Source organism: Tauraco erythrolophus, chromosome 4, assembly GCF_009769465.1.
Source record: "Tauraco erythrolophus isolate bTauEry1 chromosome 4, bTauEry1.pri, whole genome shotgun sequence".
Taxonomy (NCBI): Eukaryota; Metazoa; Chordata; class Aves; order Musophagiformes; family Musophagidae; genus Tauraco; species Tauraco erythrolophus.
In genome coordinates this window covers 42,168,580-42,181,857 of record NC_141468.1, presented here as the reverse complement: position 1 = coordinate 42,181,857, position 13,278 = coordinate 42,168,580, and the positions used below count along the sequence as shown (strand labels likewise).

Genomic DNA, 13,278 nt, shown 5'->3' with positions numbered 1-13,278 from the left:
TTTAACCATACAATAGCACTGAGGAAAATAAAAGGACCTTATCGTTGTAGATAACATTCTCTAATACTAAAGGACAATACTTGTTGAGGCAGTTTTACCATTTTTCTTATAGCTTTGTATATTAGTAGACCCTTTTGTTGCTGCGATGTCTGAAGGGATCATGGGGGTTTGTCAGACCTTCTCCTGTAAGATGCCTGGCTTCAACATTGCTCTGTATCCAAATCGTTCATGAATTTGATTTTTTCAGTGAAGATTAGCTGAAGCCAAACACAATACACATCTTAATGTCTTCCTTCCCACTACGGCCATTTACTCTTTCATCCTCGCAAACGTAGCTATCTGCTCCAGAGTACACTGAGGATCAACTAGGGGCTTGGTTCTAGAAGCAAAGTAGGTAGCTTTGAATACCCTGGCAGATGAGGTAATAAAAGTGGAATTAAGTAAACTTGAGGCTTCACTCTGTGAAAAGTGAGACCTGGAAGACCTTAGTACTATCAGGTTCGGTTTAATTTTAGAGCTGAATGGTACCACTTTTACTAAATACCATACCTACCTCCTGTAGGACATCATCCTCTTCCTACCACGCTGCAATGGGCACTAGAGATGTGGGACTTCATCCTCGTACTTAGACCTGAAAAAGGGATTGTTATCAAGTGAATGTATTAAATGTAGGCATCTAATCCAAGCTGGCTGTAACTAGTCCTTTTTATGGTCAAGTTAAGCTCTTTTGTATTGCTGGTGCTGAAATGAGTCACTGCTGTAAAATTTCTTTGGTGGCTGCTGTTCAGACAGGATGCATTGTAGGCGTTAGAAAGAGGACAGGAAGAGCTGTTCTCTGCACAGGCAATCTGAGGTCACCAAAGGTTACATTTTTAGTAAAGGACAAAAATGAACGGCCAGATTCTGAATACTCCCTTGCTCCATCAATAGTAATGCTGCCTCCATGTATCTGGCCTTCCTTGCCCAAGTGACTGAGCAAAATTCTCGATGAATGTGTTGAATTTGAAATGTAGATTTTACCAAAGTAGATGCCAGATGTTTTCCTCTCCAGTTCTTACCCTGACAGAATTGGGTATGCTTGCTCATGCTGGGCATGTGCCGGATGGTGTAAGTTATGAAGAAAGTACTTCTGCTCAGGCAAATCTCCCACTTACTCAAGCAAACTCTAAGTCAAATGTTGAGAAAAGGGCTTGTATTATCTGGTGGTCATGGGGTTGGCAGGGGCTAGAGGTTGTTGCATTCTTAAGAAATAATATTTCATTCCGATGCGTTTCATTTTCAGGGGTGGAATGGTTCAGACCAGTGAACAATATGAATTTGTGCACCATGCACTGAGTCTGTATGAAAGCAGACTTTCTGCAGAAGCTGTCCAGTGAAGCCAAGGAGGGTAAAACCGAATGTCAGTCTCCTGAGGTAATTTGTTTCATTACCTACCAGCAGCTTCTTCAAGGAGTTTACTGCAGTGGGAAGAGCGGCTTTGAGGCCAACTTCTGAAAGGATTGTGGACGGTTTGGCAAAAGTATGGAGATTGCTGGACCCTTACTGTATATGAATGTATTGTGAGCTTCCCAAAAATGATTCATAAAGAAGGTACTGTACTGAAACTACACCTGGATTTCACGTATATAACTAAAGGTGGGTTTAATTCTGTAATACTGATATCTGCCATATGGAATGTGTGTGTGTGCTATTGCTGCAGTCAGATGGACATTGGAACTTCCACAGAAGAAATGTTTATCAAGTGTATAAATGCTTTAACGTTTGCAAACTGTCTTGTGAATGGACTGTCAACTGTACTGTAAAGTGCTATTACTGATTATGTGGTGAGCTTGTTTCTTGGCCACATAATATTCTTGCTGCTAAAATTGCAAGTGTTCAATTATGGATTAAAAAAAAGATGAGATAATAAAAAAATATAAAGTCTTGTTGTTTTTGAAAATATTCAAAAGCAGTTAATATTTTATATGGAAATATATGTTCTTCATACTATTAACTATTAAATGTGTACTTACTGTAGGTCTTACAGAGCAGTTGCAGAGCACAATGTCTGTTATTCAGTGTGTATGTATTTACCCTGTACTGTTGATTGTCTTAGAACATGCTTCTGCTACAGACCCGAATCCAGTGTGTTTGTAAATTGTGTAAGTCATTTTACTTTTAAAAGAAACTTTGTAAAATATATTAAATGGTAAGGATTTTAAATATTTGTCTGTCTTTTATTAATACGGGATTTTTTGCTTATGTTGTTTATCTGCTCTGTCTCTTTCAGTAAGAGATAGATGCCTTTAGTGATATGGACTGTTCCATGACAGGTTATACAAGAAAGAATATGCTGCTATGACTGTTTCCTACATTGTTCAGTAAGAGTTTGTTTTTAAGAGAAATGCAAAGTTGGCATTATGACTTACAGCACTGGGAGATCTGTTTACAGGGTATAATGAGTTTTTAATGCAGTGATGTTGACTTTGCTTCATACTGATAATAAATTACACTTGATAAAAAATCTCAACTGAAGTCTCTATTCTTGCCTAGAGTAGTCAATGCACCGCACACTCTTGTACCTCCATAAACACGGCCAGCCCTGTAGCATCTGGTGAGCCTCCACCATGGCTTCACACCACTGGAGGACCAATTCAGAGGACACAGGCAATCTCCCAGCGACATGGAGCAAGGTGGATCACCTGATGGGAAGGCAAAACCAGCATCACTTGATCCCTCTGGGGGGAGTTTGTAGCAGACCCAGTGCAGACCTCAGAGCTTTGCCTCCTCCTCTTTCCCTTCTCCTCCCCCTCTCCACTTAGCTTTTGAAACTTTTGGAGTTAAAAGTATCAACATTGAGATTTTGCTTGATTACATATCATTACAAAAATGTGCATTTGTTCCCTGGATAACACATTATGTACTTATTTATCCAGATCACCTGCAAGACTTGTAGTATTTCACAGGCAATGGATTACACTAAAGTACAATCTCTTCTTTTAGTCTAAAGAGATTCAAAATAATCTCTTCTGGTTTCCCAGGTGTTTGAAAACCTCTCTTTCTTTTGCTTGTATTTTTCCAAAATAAAGCAACTAGTAAACTCTGAAGAATCATATGAAAGGACAAAGTGGTGTAAAACTCCCCAAAACAATTGAATAGAAGGAAGTGCTCGTCACTGACTTTTTTCCCCCTGTGAAGGCACATTTCCTTCCTAGCCTTCGCTTCACTTATCTGAGGTGGGTTTTTTTAAGAGAAGCATGGGGAGTTGCTAGAGGGAAAATGGATTCTTTATTTCACGTCCTGGTTTCTACCTGTCTTGCCTTGACATTCTCAGGTAAGTGTCTCTCCCCACTTCCCCTCTGCTGTATGACTCTTTCTGCTGCCGAGCAGAGCCCTCTGGGGCAGCTGGCGACTCACAAAACCCGACTCGCTTCTTCGCTTGGGTTCATACTAGAGGAATGGGGGCAGGGCCAACGTAGCCCGTTCTGTTTAGATTTCTTTCCAAAGGAAAATAAACTGTCTTCTTCTGTGCTGGAGATACCTCTTCTTTTTTTTAAGAAGATCTCCTATTAGACAATCCAGGAGCTGAGCTTTTGGACAAGCTCTTCGAAGGGGAGACTCCTATTTTTTAGTCCTACTTCATGAAACTTCCAGAGCCAGGAGCTTTCTGTGATGTTTAGTTAGAAATTACCCAGGTCTGTAAAAACAGTGGAATGACAAACCTCAACTAAGGGAAATAAATATACAGGCTGGGTTTGGCACTTTGTAACTAATGAGGCTGGAAATGTTTGAGTAACTGAGATTATAAAAAGAGAAAAACGTAAACAAGATGTGGCAGGGCGGCTGTATTTGAAATACCCAGCTCCGTGGTCTGTAACAAGTACAGATTTTGCGTTAGTAACTGGGGTTTTTTGATGAATGCATTGTAGTTCTCTTTGTTTGAGTGCTTGGTGTTGATCTTTAGGTGTGGTGGCACAAAGAGCTAATCTAACGTGAATTATGATGGTCACAAAACTAACAGCTAGAGAGGTTGGAGTAAATCCAGTAAAATAGATGTACTTCCTATCAGTAAAGAGCCACCATTCCTGTAATGCCACAGGCACTGAGAAGTACACAGATTTGGGAATGTCCTCTTATATGTTTTCTTCAGAAACACTATGAGTTGTATTAAAACAATTTCCAGGCAGTAAATTATATTGTAAAAAGACTGTGTCATAAAACAGAAAAAAGACTGAGAGCTTGTGTAGATGTCTGTATGCTCTCAAGCAGCGGAAGTGGGGTATTTAGAATTGGTATTTAAAGTTAATAATTCTTGGATTTCTTTCATATCCAGTTTAATTTTTTCTTCATTTTTATATATAATGAAGGTCAAGGTGACCTTTGCCATAATAGTTTGCTTTTTGCATTCTCACTCTTTTCATTAGCAGCATTTGCATTATGTGGGTTGTACGTTTGTTGTGGGTTTTTTTAAATAGGTTCATCACATGGAAAGTTCATTAGAAGTTCAACTTACAAAAAGTGGGAAGAGAGATTTATTTGCTGATGTATTTTAAATCATCAAGAATTTGCTTTTTGTTAAACAACATATGTAATCTTTTGTATTTTTCTGGAATTTTCCTCTTCCAGAAGGGTTTCTGATTATCCATGTCCAGAAACAGCAATGTCTTTCACAAAAGAGAGGAGTCATTATGGAAAAGTGCAATATGACCAACCTCAACCAGCAGTGGCAGTGGACGGCAGATGACAAGCTCCTCCATGTGGAATCTGCCCAGTGCCTGAGCATCTTTACACGCTCTGCCCTGTCATCTCGCAGCATCATCGTTGATTGTCCCCAGGCAGTCAGATGGACTTGCCACGAGGAAGATGGGCTCCTGAGGGTGGCCAACAGCTCGCTCTTTCTCACAAAGCAAGGTCAGAAGGTAATGGCCAAGCAGAGTAAGAAATACCTTCATACATGGATGCAGCTAGAAGCCAGCGAGACAGGAAAACCTGTTTATGTAAATCTGTGCTCAAAGCAAGGTGAGCTACTTCTTCAAGGAAGTATCCTGAAAGTTTGGGTAACCAAAATGTCTCTTTTATGCTAACTCAAATTTTAAAAATGATGATATTTTATTCTTACAGAAAAACGTTTTCCATAGTTGAAAAGAGTTTAGAGAACCATAAAAGGAACAGCTGAGATGAGCTTTACCACAATGGGTGGAGTTAATTTTAAGCAATTTTATATTTTCAGGAAGTCTCTCCTTTTCTCTACTCCCAGTCTTTGGATCAAAGTACTTATATGTAAGCTCAGCTCACTATTCTCGTGTCAGTTCCTTTTTCACTTTAAAACAGAATTGAGGGAGCTAATTCCTAGTACAGATGTATGCAAGTCCTTCTCCTCATTCGTTTTATCATACAAATCCAGATTTAATCCGTCAAGAGCAATAAGACATCTGAGAAACAAATGCATGCACAATTATTTCTCTGATTAACCCAAATGCCTGATTAGAAGAGCCATATGGCTTACACATTCACATGTTTACACAGTGTTACTTTGCCCTCAGATGCAATATATATGAGAACACTCAAAATCCTGAAAATAATGGACTGAATCAAAAATCTCAGAAATTCTTGCAATAGCACTTTGAGATGCGTGGGTCTGTGCACGTACTTACAGATGTGTTGATGTACCTCTGTGGTTATATGTTTCCATATCTGTAACAAAAGGGAAGGTGGAACAATTTTAATACTGCTTAATAACACTTTTCTTGATGTTCTGTTGTCAATCCTCCCTGGCAATCCTGCTGACGTTCTTCTTGCACTCTATTAAGCAGTTCTTCATGGTAAGTAAGAACAACCTGCACAGTTAAGCTTTTTATTGGGGAACACACAATTTATTCCTGTCTTTACAGGATTAAAAAAAAATGCTTTATGACCCAATACTTTTGCATATGGCCAAATTTTCAGAATGTTTAGAACAAATCCTTATTCTTTCTAACCTCCCATTCATTGTAAGCCAGGGTATCATTTTTTTCAGCAAATTTGTGCTTGCAGAACTCTACTCACAGCAGCAGGATTACTCACCTGAGTGATGGTCTGAAATGACAGCTTTCAGAATCAAGAAATGGGAGACTGGCCAAGATGCTGTTCAAACACACCCCCCCCCCCCCCCCCCATATATTTTAGGAATTAAAAAGGTAAAATCACCTAAGTCCTGTGTATAGAGTGAGTTGACTTGCTTATTCAAAGACACCATGAAAAGTTAAGATTAGGTATGTAGGCATTGATATTTTCTTTAGATAACTGGATGAAGTGTGACCTAACAGAATTAAAATAACCTTACATCCTTTTCTTAATCATCCTCAGAGGAGGAGCAATTTAAGGCCAATGAGTACTAAGTAAGACAATTGTCATGGGGTACTAAAGCACTTTCTCAACTATTTACTGTGCTCAGTTCTTTAATGAATTTACCCTAACTTTCTTTAAATTCTCTCTGTAGACAGGCCTGTCAATCCATTTTAAGAGTCTCACTGTGTCAGTTCTCTCTTTTTTGATGGCTCTAGGAAGCTGTGCTGAGAACTCAACAGTACGTTATGATCGTCAATACCTAACTAAGAATTGAAGGTATATAAGAAACTCATAAATAGTTGAAGTAGTGCAAAAAGATTAATTTTTCAAAGAATAATAAGTACTACAAGAACAAAATCTTATGCCCACAGTGCTGGTCTTGACATCCATATGCATGTCAAAATTTCCGATGTCGAATGCTTAAAATCAGTCTTCCAAGAACATCGATCTGCTTTCAGTGAAAGCAACAGTGGATCAGCCTAAAATAACATATTGAGGCTATATTTAGCTAAGAGAGTGAAAACTGAGCAAATCTTTGGAGTTGAAATGACTGTAAGTTTTTCTGCTCCTGACTAAAACCATATTTTGATATAATTTACCCTTTGTTTTCATAGTGCTCATAAAAATAGTGATATTCTGGCAAAGGAGAAAAGGGCTGAATTGTACCTCAAACATCTTATCAGCCCAGATACAGTACAACCTCCAAACCCAACAATTGAAGCTACCTTTTATTCTGGACCTAACTCAAACGCCAAGCATGATTTTTCTGAGCCTGGGAAAAGTCACACTTGGATTCGAATTTCAAATAAGCCATCTGAAATGTCTTTGGATATACAATTTTTGCTACACTCCTAAATGACTCTTTGTGAAAATCAGGATCAGTTTAACTATGTATCCCACCTCTGTTCAGTCAGAGATCACTTTAAATCGAACAGCAGACAGTCCTTCTCACTCGAAGCCATGGTTGAATCTGGCCTCTGGCTGAAACAGCTGACATGAAGAAGAGCCACACAGTATCGATCTCCCTTGCTATGGTGAGACTTCAGTTCTCATCAAATTCACAAGGAGATTCTGGGCAGAGAGAATAATAGTCTCTGTAGTGCTAAGGCCTTCTTTTCACTAGCTGACTGTTGGGGTCAGAGCTTCTCTAAGACCAGGATCCAGGAGAAGGAAGAGGAATGGAAACAGGGAGGAGGAAAACATGAGGGAGCTGAAGGGGTAAAAGGCAGATGACTGAAAACAGCAAAAATTGTTGCATGCAAATAACAACTGAGGAAGAAACCCCGTCTCCTCTTGTGTGTCTGGAAAGTACCCAGAGCACCGCTAATGCTGACACACTAATGCTGATGTCACTTCTGAGTTGTGTAAGCCACTCTTACAAGTCTCTTTCGTTCTAAGTAGGTTAATTTCAATAAAACATTTAATTAGAGAACAGAGGCAATGTTTTGTGGCACCTCAAATATTACCACTAAACCTCAAAACTACTGCAGTAGTAGTAGTAGTAACAGGGAGACTCAAGTCCAAGCTGTAGGTTGCAATTAATTACTCCCTGAGATCTAGAGACAGTCCCACAGCCTGTAGAGCAGTCTGGATGCAGAAGGGGACATGAACTGTTTTGTGATATGATACTCTGCGTTGCATTTCTCTTCTGCCATATCATAAGGGAAGACTCTTCACTGGGTAAAAAACTGGCTGGACAGCCAGTCCCAAAAAGTTGTGGTTAAATCCAGTTGGTGGCCAGTCACAAGTGGCGTTCCCCAGAGCTCAGTACTGGGACCAGTTCTGTTTAATATCTTTATCAATAATCTGGAGGAGGAGATCGAGTGCACCCTCAGTAAGTTTGCAGATGACACCAGGTTGTGTGGGAGTGTTGATCTCCTTGAGAGTAGGAAAGCTCTACAGGGAGATTTGGACAGTCTGGATTGATGGGCCAAGGCCAATCTTATGAGGTTCAACAAGGCTGAGTGAAGGTGCTGCACTTGGGCCACAACAACTCCGTGCAATGCTACTGGCTTAGGGAAGAGTGGCTGGAAAGCTGTCTGGTGGAAAAGGACCTGGGAGTGTCAAGTGGACAGCCAGCTGAACATGAGCCAGCAGTGTGGTCAAGTGGCCAAGGTGGCCAACAGCATTCTGGCTTGTATCAGCAATAGTGTGGCCAGCAAGACTAGGGAAGTGATTGTTCCCCTGTACTTGGCCCTGGTAAGGACACACCTCAGATACTGTGTTCAGTTTTGGGCCCCTCACTACAAGAAAGACATTGAGGTGCTGGAGTGTGTCCAGAGAAGGGCTACAAAGCTGGTGAAGGGTCTAGAGAACAAGTCTTATCAGGAGTGGCTGAGGGAACTGGGGTTTAGCCTGGAGAAAATTGGACTCTACAACTACCTGAAAGGAGGTTGTAGCAAGGTGGGTGTCGGTCTCTTCTCCCAGGTAACAAGTGATAAGACAAGAGGAAATGGCCTCAAGTTGCACCAGGGGAGAATAGGAAAAGTTTTTTCACCAAAAGGGTTGTCAAGCATTGGAACAGGCTGCCCAGGGAAGTGGTTGAGTCACCATCCCTGGAGGTATTTAAAAGACATGTAGATGTGGTTCTTAGGGACATGGTTTAGTGGTGGACTTGGCAGTGTTAGGTTAATGGTTGGACTCAATTATCTTAAGGGTCTTTTCCAACCTAAATGATTCTATGATTCTAAGACAAATGCACCTTCCTGGTAATCTTGGGAAAGGGGAAGAGGATCAAAGAAAGGTAGCAGAAGCATAGAAAAGACAGCAACTCTTACCTATTTTTGCAATCATGTTAATATTTCTGGGCCTTAATTTTTGCACACCTTCAGTGCTTGTAATGACTGCAACAATCCATCCATAGGTTCAAAACAGGTTAGATTTTTTTGTATGTGACCTTAAAAACTTCTCCAGGATAAATTAGAACAGTGCGAATCAATATTTTCATTCCACCTCTGAGCTGACCCAAAACTTTTTTCCTAAAAAAAACATTCACTGAAACTTGTTTTTATCTCCCTGAACTATGATTTTATAAGATTTTGTGAGTAAAGGAGTTTGCAACGTCTATGAGAACCCATGAAATACCAAAAATGAATTGAGTCTTCTTTCTTTGGTCAAAGCAATACATGGCTGACCACTTTTGCTCAGCTCCACCTGGAAAAAGAAATACATCAATGTCAGAGCCTTGGACATAATTACAAGTCCTTGTACGCAATCCAATAACATACTGACAGAAGCTCAAAGATAAATGTGTTTTTACATTTTGTCAAAAGAAATGGAAAAATCTGCAGCTTAGCCCAGGCCTTTGGTTTTCATAAATTTTCAAAGTCTCCATAAGCCACAGCACAGAGGGTATAGAACAAAATCAGCTCAGCGACTTTCATAAGGAAAATATGGAACAATACGAACAGCTTCCCAGAGCAATGGGAGGATGTCAAGCCCTGCTTTACAATTTCATCTTCTGCTGTGAGTGCTAACAAAGATTGCTATTGCATACAACTGTACTGGTAATTTTCATGATTACATTCTCTCTCTTTATTTTGTATGGATCTCTCTGTAGAAGCTGGAGTAGGTTTCAGCTTCTAAGTGTTTAAATGTAGGTGTCTGAAGGAAGGGCTTATTTCAGTTGTCTCAACATAGGTGCTTTTTGCCATTTGAGGTGATCCAGGATATCCCACCTGACTTCTGACTGCCTACCCAGAAAGACCTAAGTCTCCCATAGGTTCTATGAGAGCTCCAAAAGATGTCTCAGGTGCCTTAGGGCAGTTCAGATTTCACTAGGCAACTATCTTTAGGCAACTGAACCCAGTCCTAGAGGTCTACATAGTAGCTACCTTTCTGAGGTAGCGATGTGATTCATGGAGTTAACGGAGTCTAGACACCTTTCAATGGCCAAAAATCCCCTTCAGGGTGAGCTGGGGCTCAGAAATAGGGCTGGCAGAGCGATGGTACTATCACCACAGTTATGTGAGATGTTCTGCTACCGCTGGTACTGAAAGAGCCTTTAAGCAGCTACTTCAGCATTTCAAAAACAAGCAAGTAAAGGAGCAGCTCGGTATTAGGCTGGAGTTTGGAGACATTTGACCTCTCTGACATGAGGTATAAACATTGCTAACTTCTACAATATTTCAGATAAAGAAGGTAAAAATTTTTCAAGTAGCATTGATTTTGCAGTTTTTAAAAGGTCTACGTTGAATGGGAAAGAAAGGGCATTTAGTGGATTTTGTTCTTTTGTCACACTCCTACATACAACAGAGACCTGAAGTATATTTTTTAAATAGTCTTTATTTTTGCAGTCTATTTACAAGTAGTTAGACAGCTAAAAAGATAATTCATTTTGTCCTGCACATACAAAGATCTTAAAACAACCCCTTCTAGTTTCAAGTCTTGCTGTCAGCAAGTTAGATGCAGTCTTAGAGTATTCTTTCTTATACAATGGATGCCTGATTCATTTATGTTTCACTAGCAGTTCAGCCTTAGTTTTCTGAAACTGTGCTTTAATAGGGCAGGCAGATTGGTACGATGCAAGCTATCTCAGAAAGCTGCACCATGGCAGCTTATCTGAGTCTGAAGACACCACTGTGGAGTTCTCAGTGCTTGACAACTAACCAGCACTCTTACTCATCATACGTTGAAAATGTATGGATTTCCTTTTCTTGTAAGCAGCCTGCTGCTGTGCAGATGGGTGCAGTCTGCAGTACATGCCATGGATGAAATATGCGCTTAGTCAGAATGCCATAATTTCTCCCGGGTGTGCTACTGATGATTACAATGGTATGTTCACACGCTGTGTATCATTCAGCCACTAGTGATCAATGTCAGTGTCAGTGCTGCAGTTCTGTTCCCATGAACAGTTTAATGACTGATTTCCAAAGAGACTGCTAGAACAATGCTAAGCACTTCTGAAAAACCCCACTGTTGAGATTTCCGTGTACTTTCCACATGTCCAGACGGGAGGTGAGCTTTCCGGTTTAAAGATTTGGAACTCAAGTTATGTATAAATCTGTTTGCATGAGTCTTATAATATGCACTTTTGTAAGTGACTGCTGTTGAAGAAGGGCTATGAGGGTCCTTATGTTAGGACTGTAGTGGATTTCCTTAGAAAGAGAATATAAACCTGGATCCTGATTTTCTTGAAGTGAGGGCAGATATGAACCCTCTTAGTCAGTCCAACGTAGCGTACATGGAAAGCGCTGGTACGTATATCTGAAGTTCCGGTATGGCATAGTGCTGTGCGCAAGCCATTTTCATCCACAGATTACAGGTGAGAGACTGTTGTCCATCTTTGCCAGAAAACATCCTTTAGCTGGAAACCCAGGGTAGCCCTGAGCTTAACAAGAGAAGTCGGGTTGTTCAGTGACCAAGTGCTTGTTTATGGTACCTCCTCAGGCTGGTGGAACATTTCTGAGGACCAAGCATTTCGCTTCCAGGAGGGTTGAGCTCTCCCCTCAGCTCCTGCACCAGGAATGCCAGTTATCCCCTGGCTGCTCAGTCCCGTAAATGTCGTAAACGTCGCTGGCAGCACCAGCTTCCCTTTTATGGAGCAGCAGCTTTCCTAAAGCACAATTGCACTGGAATGTAAACGTCTTCCTGTTGAAATCACTGCTATTTGTCTGTAAATAAAGCCAGGATTTTTTTTTTTATGTGTTTTTTAGTTGGGTGTGTAGATCTATATTTAGCAACTCAATTGAGTGGCCTTTATTTCTAAGCAGCTGCTGACCACTCAGATGTACTTTTTTTTAGCCGTCTTTCTATCAACAAGTTCTATTCCCTGCCGAACTAGGAGATATCTGAGAGGCACAGAGCCAGCAGGCCTAATTCTTTTCAAGTCCTTGGGGCTAGTGTTTCTAGCTGCCTACTGCAGACTTTCAGAGACCCCTGACTAATAGGAGATCCTCAGGAACAATGACTGACACAGAATTTAGACTAAGTCTGGACTTGCATCAGCTAACAGTTTGTTTCAGCAGCTAACGACAGCTTGAGCACAGGCTGCCCCTGCCAGACTCTTCCTGGTCCTTTTGGTGGGGGCCAGGAAGATATGTGACGTAGGACCGCGGCAGATTCTGCACCATAGGCATTCTGCAGCTGATTCTGCAAGCACATCAGCATAAGGATGATCATGCAGTGTTGGACCAGACTTGAGGGTTTGATGAAAGATAAGAGAGAGCAGAATCAGATCTGTACTACTGTTCTCAGTGCCTTGATTCAGAAAAATATTTGATTGATATTTTTTGTAAATAAACAGAGACTTGGAGATTTTTATTCTCAGAGAAGCACAGTTGGATAAAAGGAGTGAAAATGTTTAATCTGGGTATCAACCTGTTCCAGAAAATCAATCCTTTTCAAGAGGATTCAAAAACACGTACCAGGTGAATGCACTGTGCTGTCAAGCACAGGAAACACTTGCATGAGTGTCTCTTACAAGGGTTTACAATCTCACTTTTATTTCTGGATGCAAATAAGAGTACTGCAAGTTTCTCTATATAAACATGTTAACATATATATTTACACATATACAAAAAAAACCCCATCATGTTGACTTCATGGAAGTTCACTCACAGATCCTTTGGGTAAGAGGTAATCACACGTTGGCCTGCTAAGACATCATAATTGCACACCAAGTAATTACATTTGGAAGCTTCTGCTGCAATTTAACCCAGTCATTACTTTTTTTTTTTAGAGGGTTTGTGAGCTAAAATTGTTATAAATGGCAACCAGCCCAGTGGCTCAGCAGCAAAACAAGGTTCTGTCATGCTGGAGACCCCAGTTCAAGGACAGACAAAGTGTCTTGGGCATTGAGCCAATGCACACTAGCTGTGCTCCAGCAATGGCAGGGCAGCTTTTTGTGAGGAGAAGGGGCCAGTGAGTAATTCCAATCGCTTAGCTGAAATGTGATGCTAGCAGATGTAGAGGCCACCACAGCTTGAACCCTGCCCTCACAGCCACAAAGAAAGGATATTAAATACATACCAA

General features: G+C 40.7%; 2 protein-coding genes across 3 annotated transcripts in view; both read left to right on the top strand.

Annotated features, from left to right (window-relative positions):
* Positions 1-1,376, top strand: part of PTPRR (protein tyrosine phosphatase receptor type R) — a 153,306-nt gene extending 151,930 nt beyond the window's left edge. Inside the window, exon 15 of the mRNA XM_086610723.1 lies at positions 1,283-1,376. Within this exon, the coding sequence (XP_086466849.1) occupies positions 1,283-1,376 (94 nt within the window). The remainder of the gene's footprint in view (positions 1-1,282) is intronic.
* Positions 1,377-3,258: 1,882 nt separating this feature from the next.
* PTPRB (protein tyrosine phosphatase receptor type B) overlaps positions 3,259-13,278 on the top strand; it is a 61,099-nt gene continuing 51,079 nt past the window's right edge. For both annotated transcript variants that reach the window (XM_086610049.1, XM_086610048.1), the window contains exons 1-2: positions 3,259-3,313; positions 4,606-4,998. In XM_086610049.1, the coding sequence (XP_086466175.1) occupies positions 3,259-3,313; positions 4,606-4,998 (448 nt within the window). The remainder of the gene's footprint in view (positions 3,314-4,605; positions 4,999-13,278) is intronic.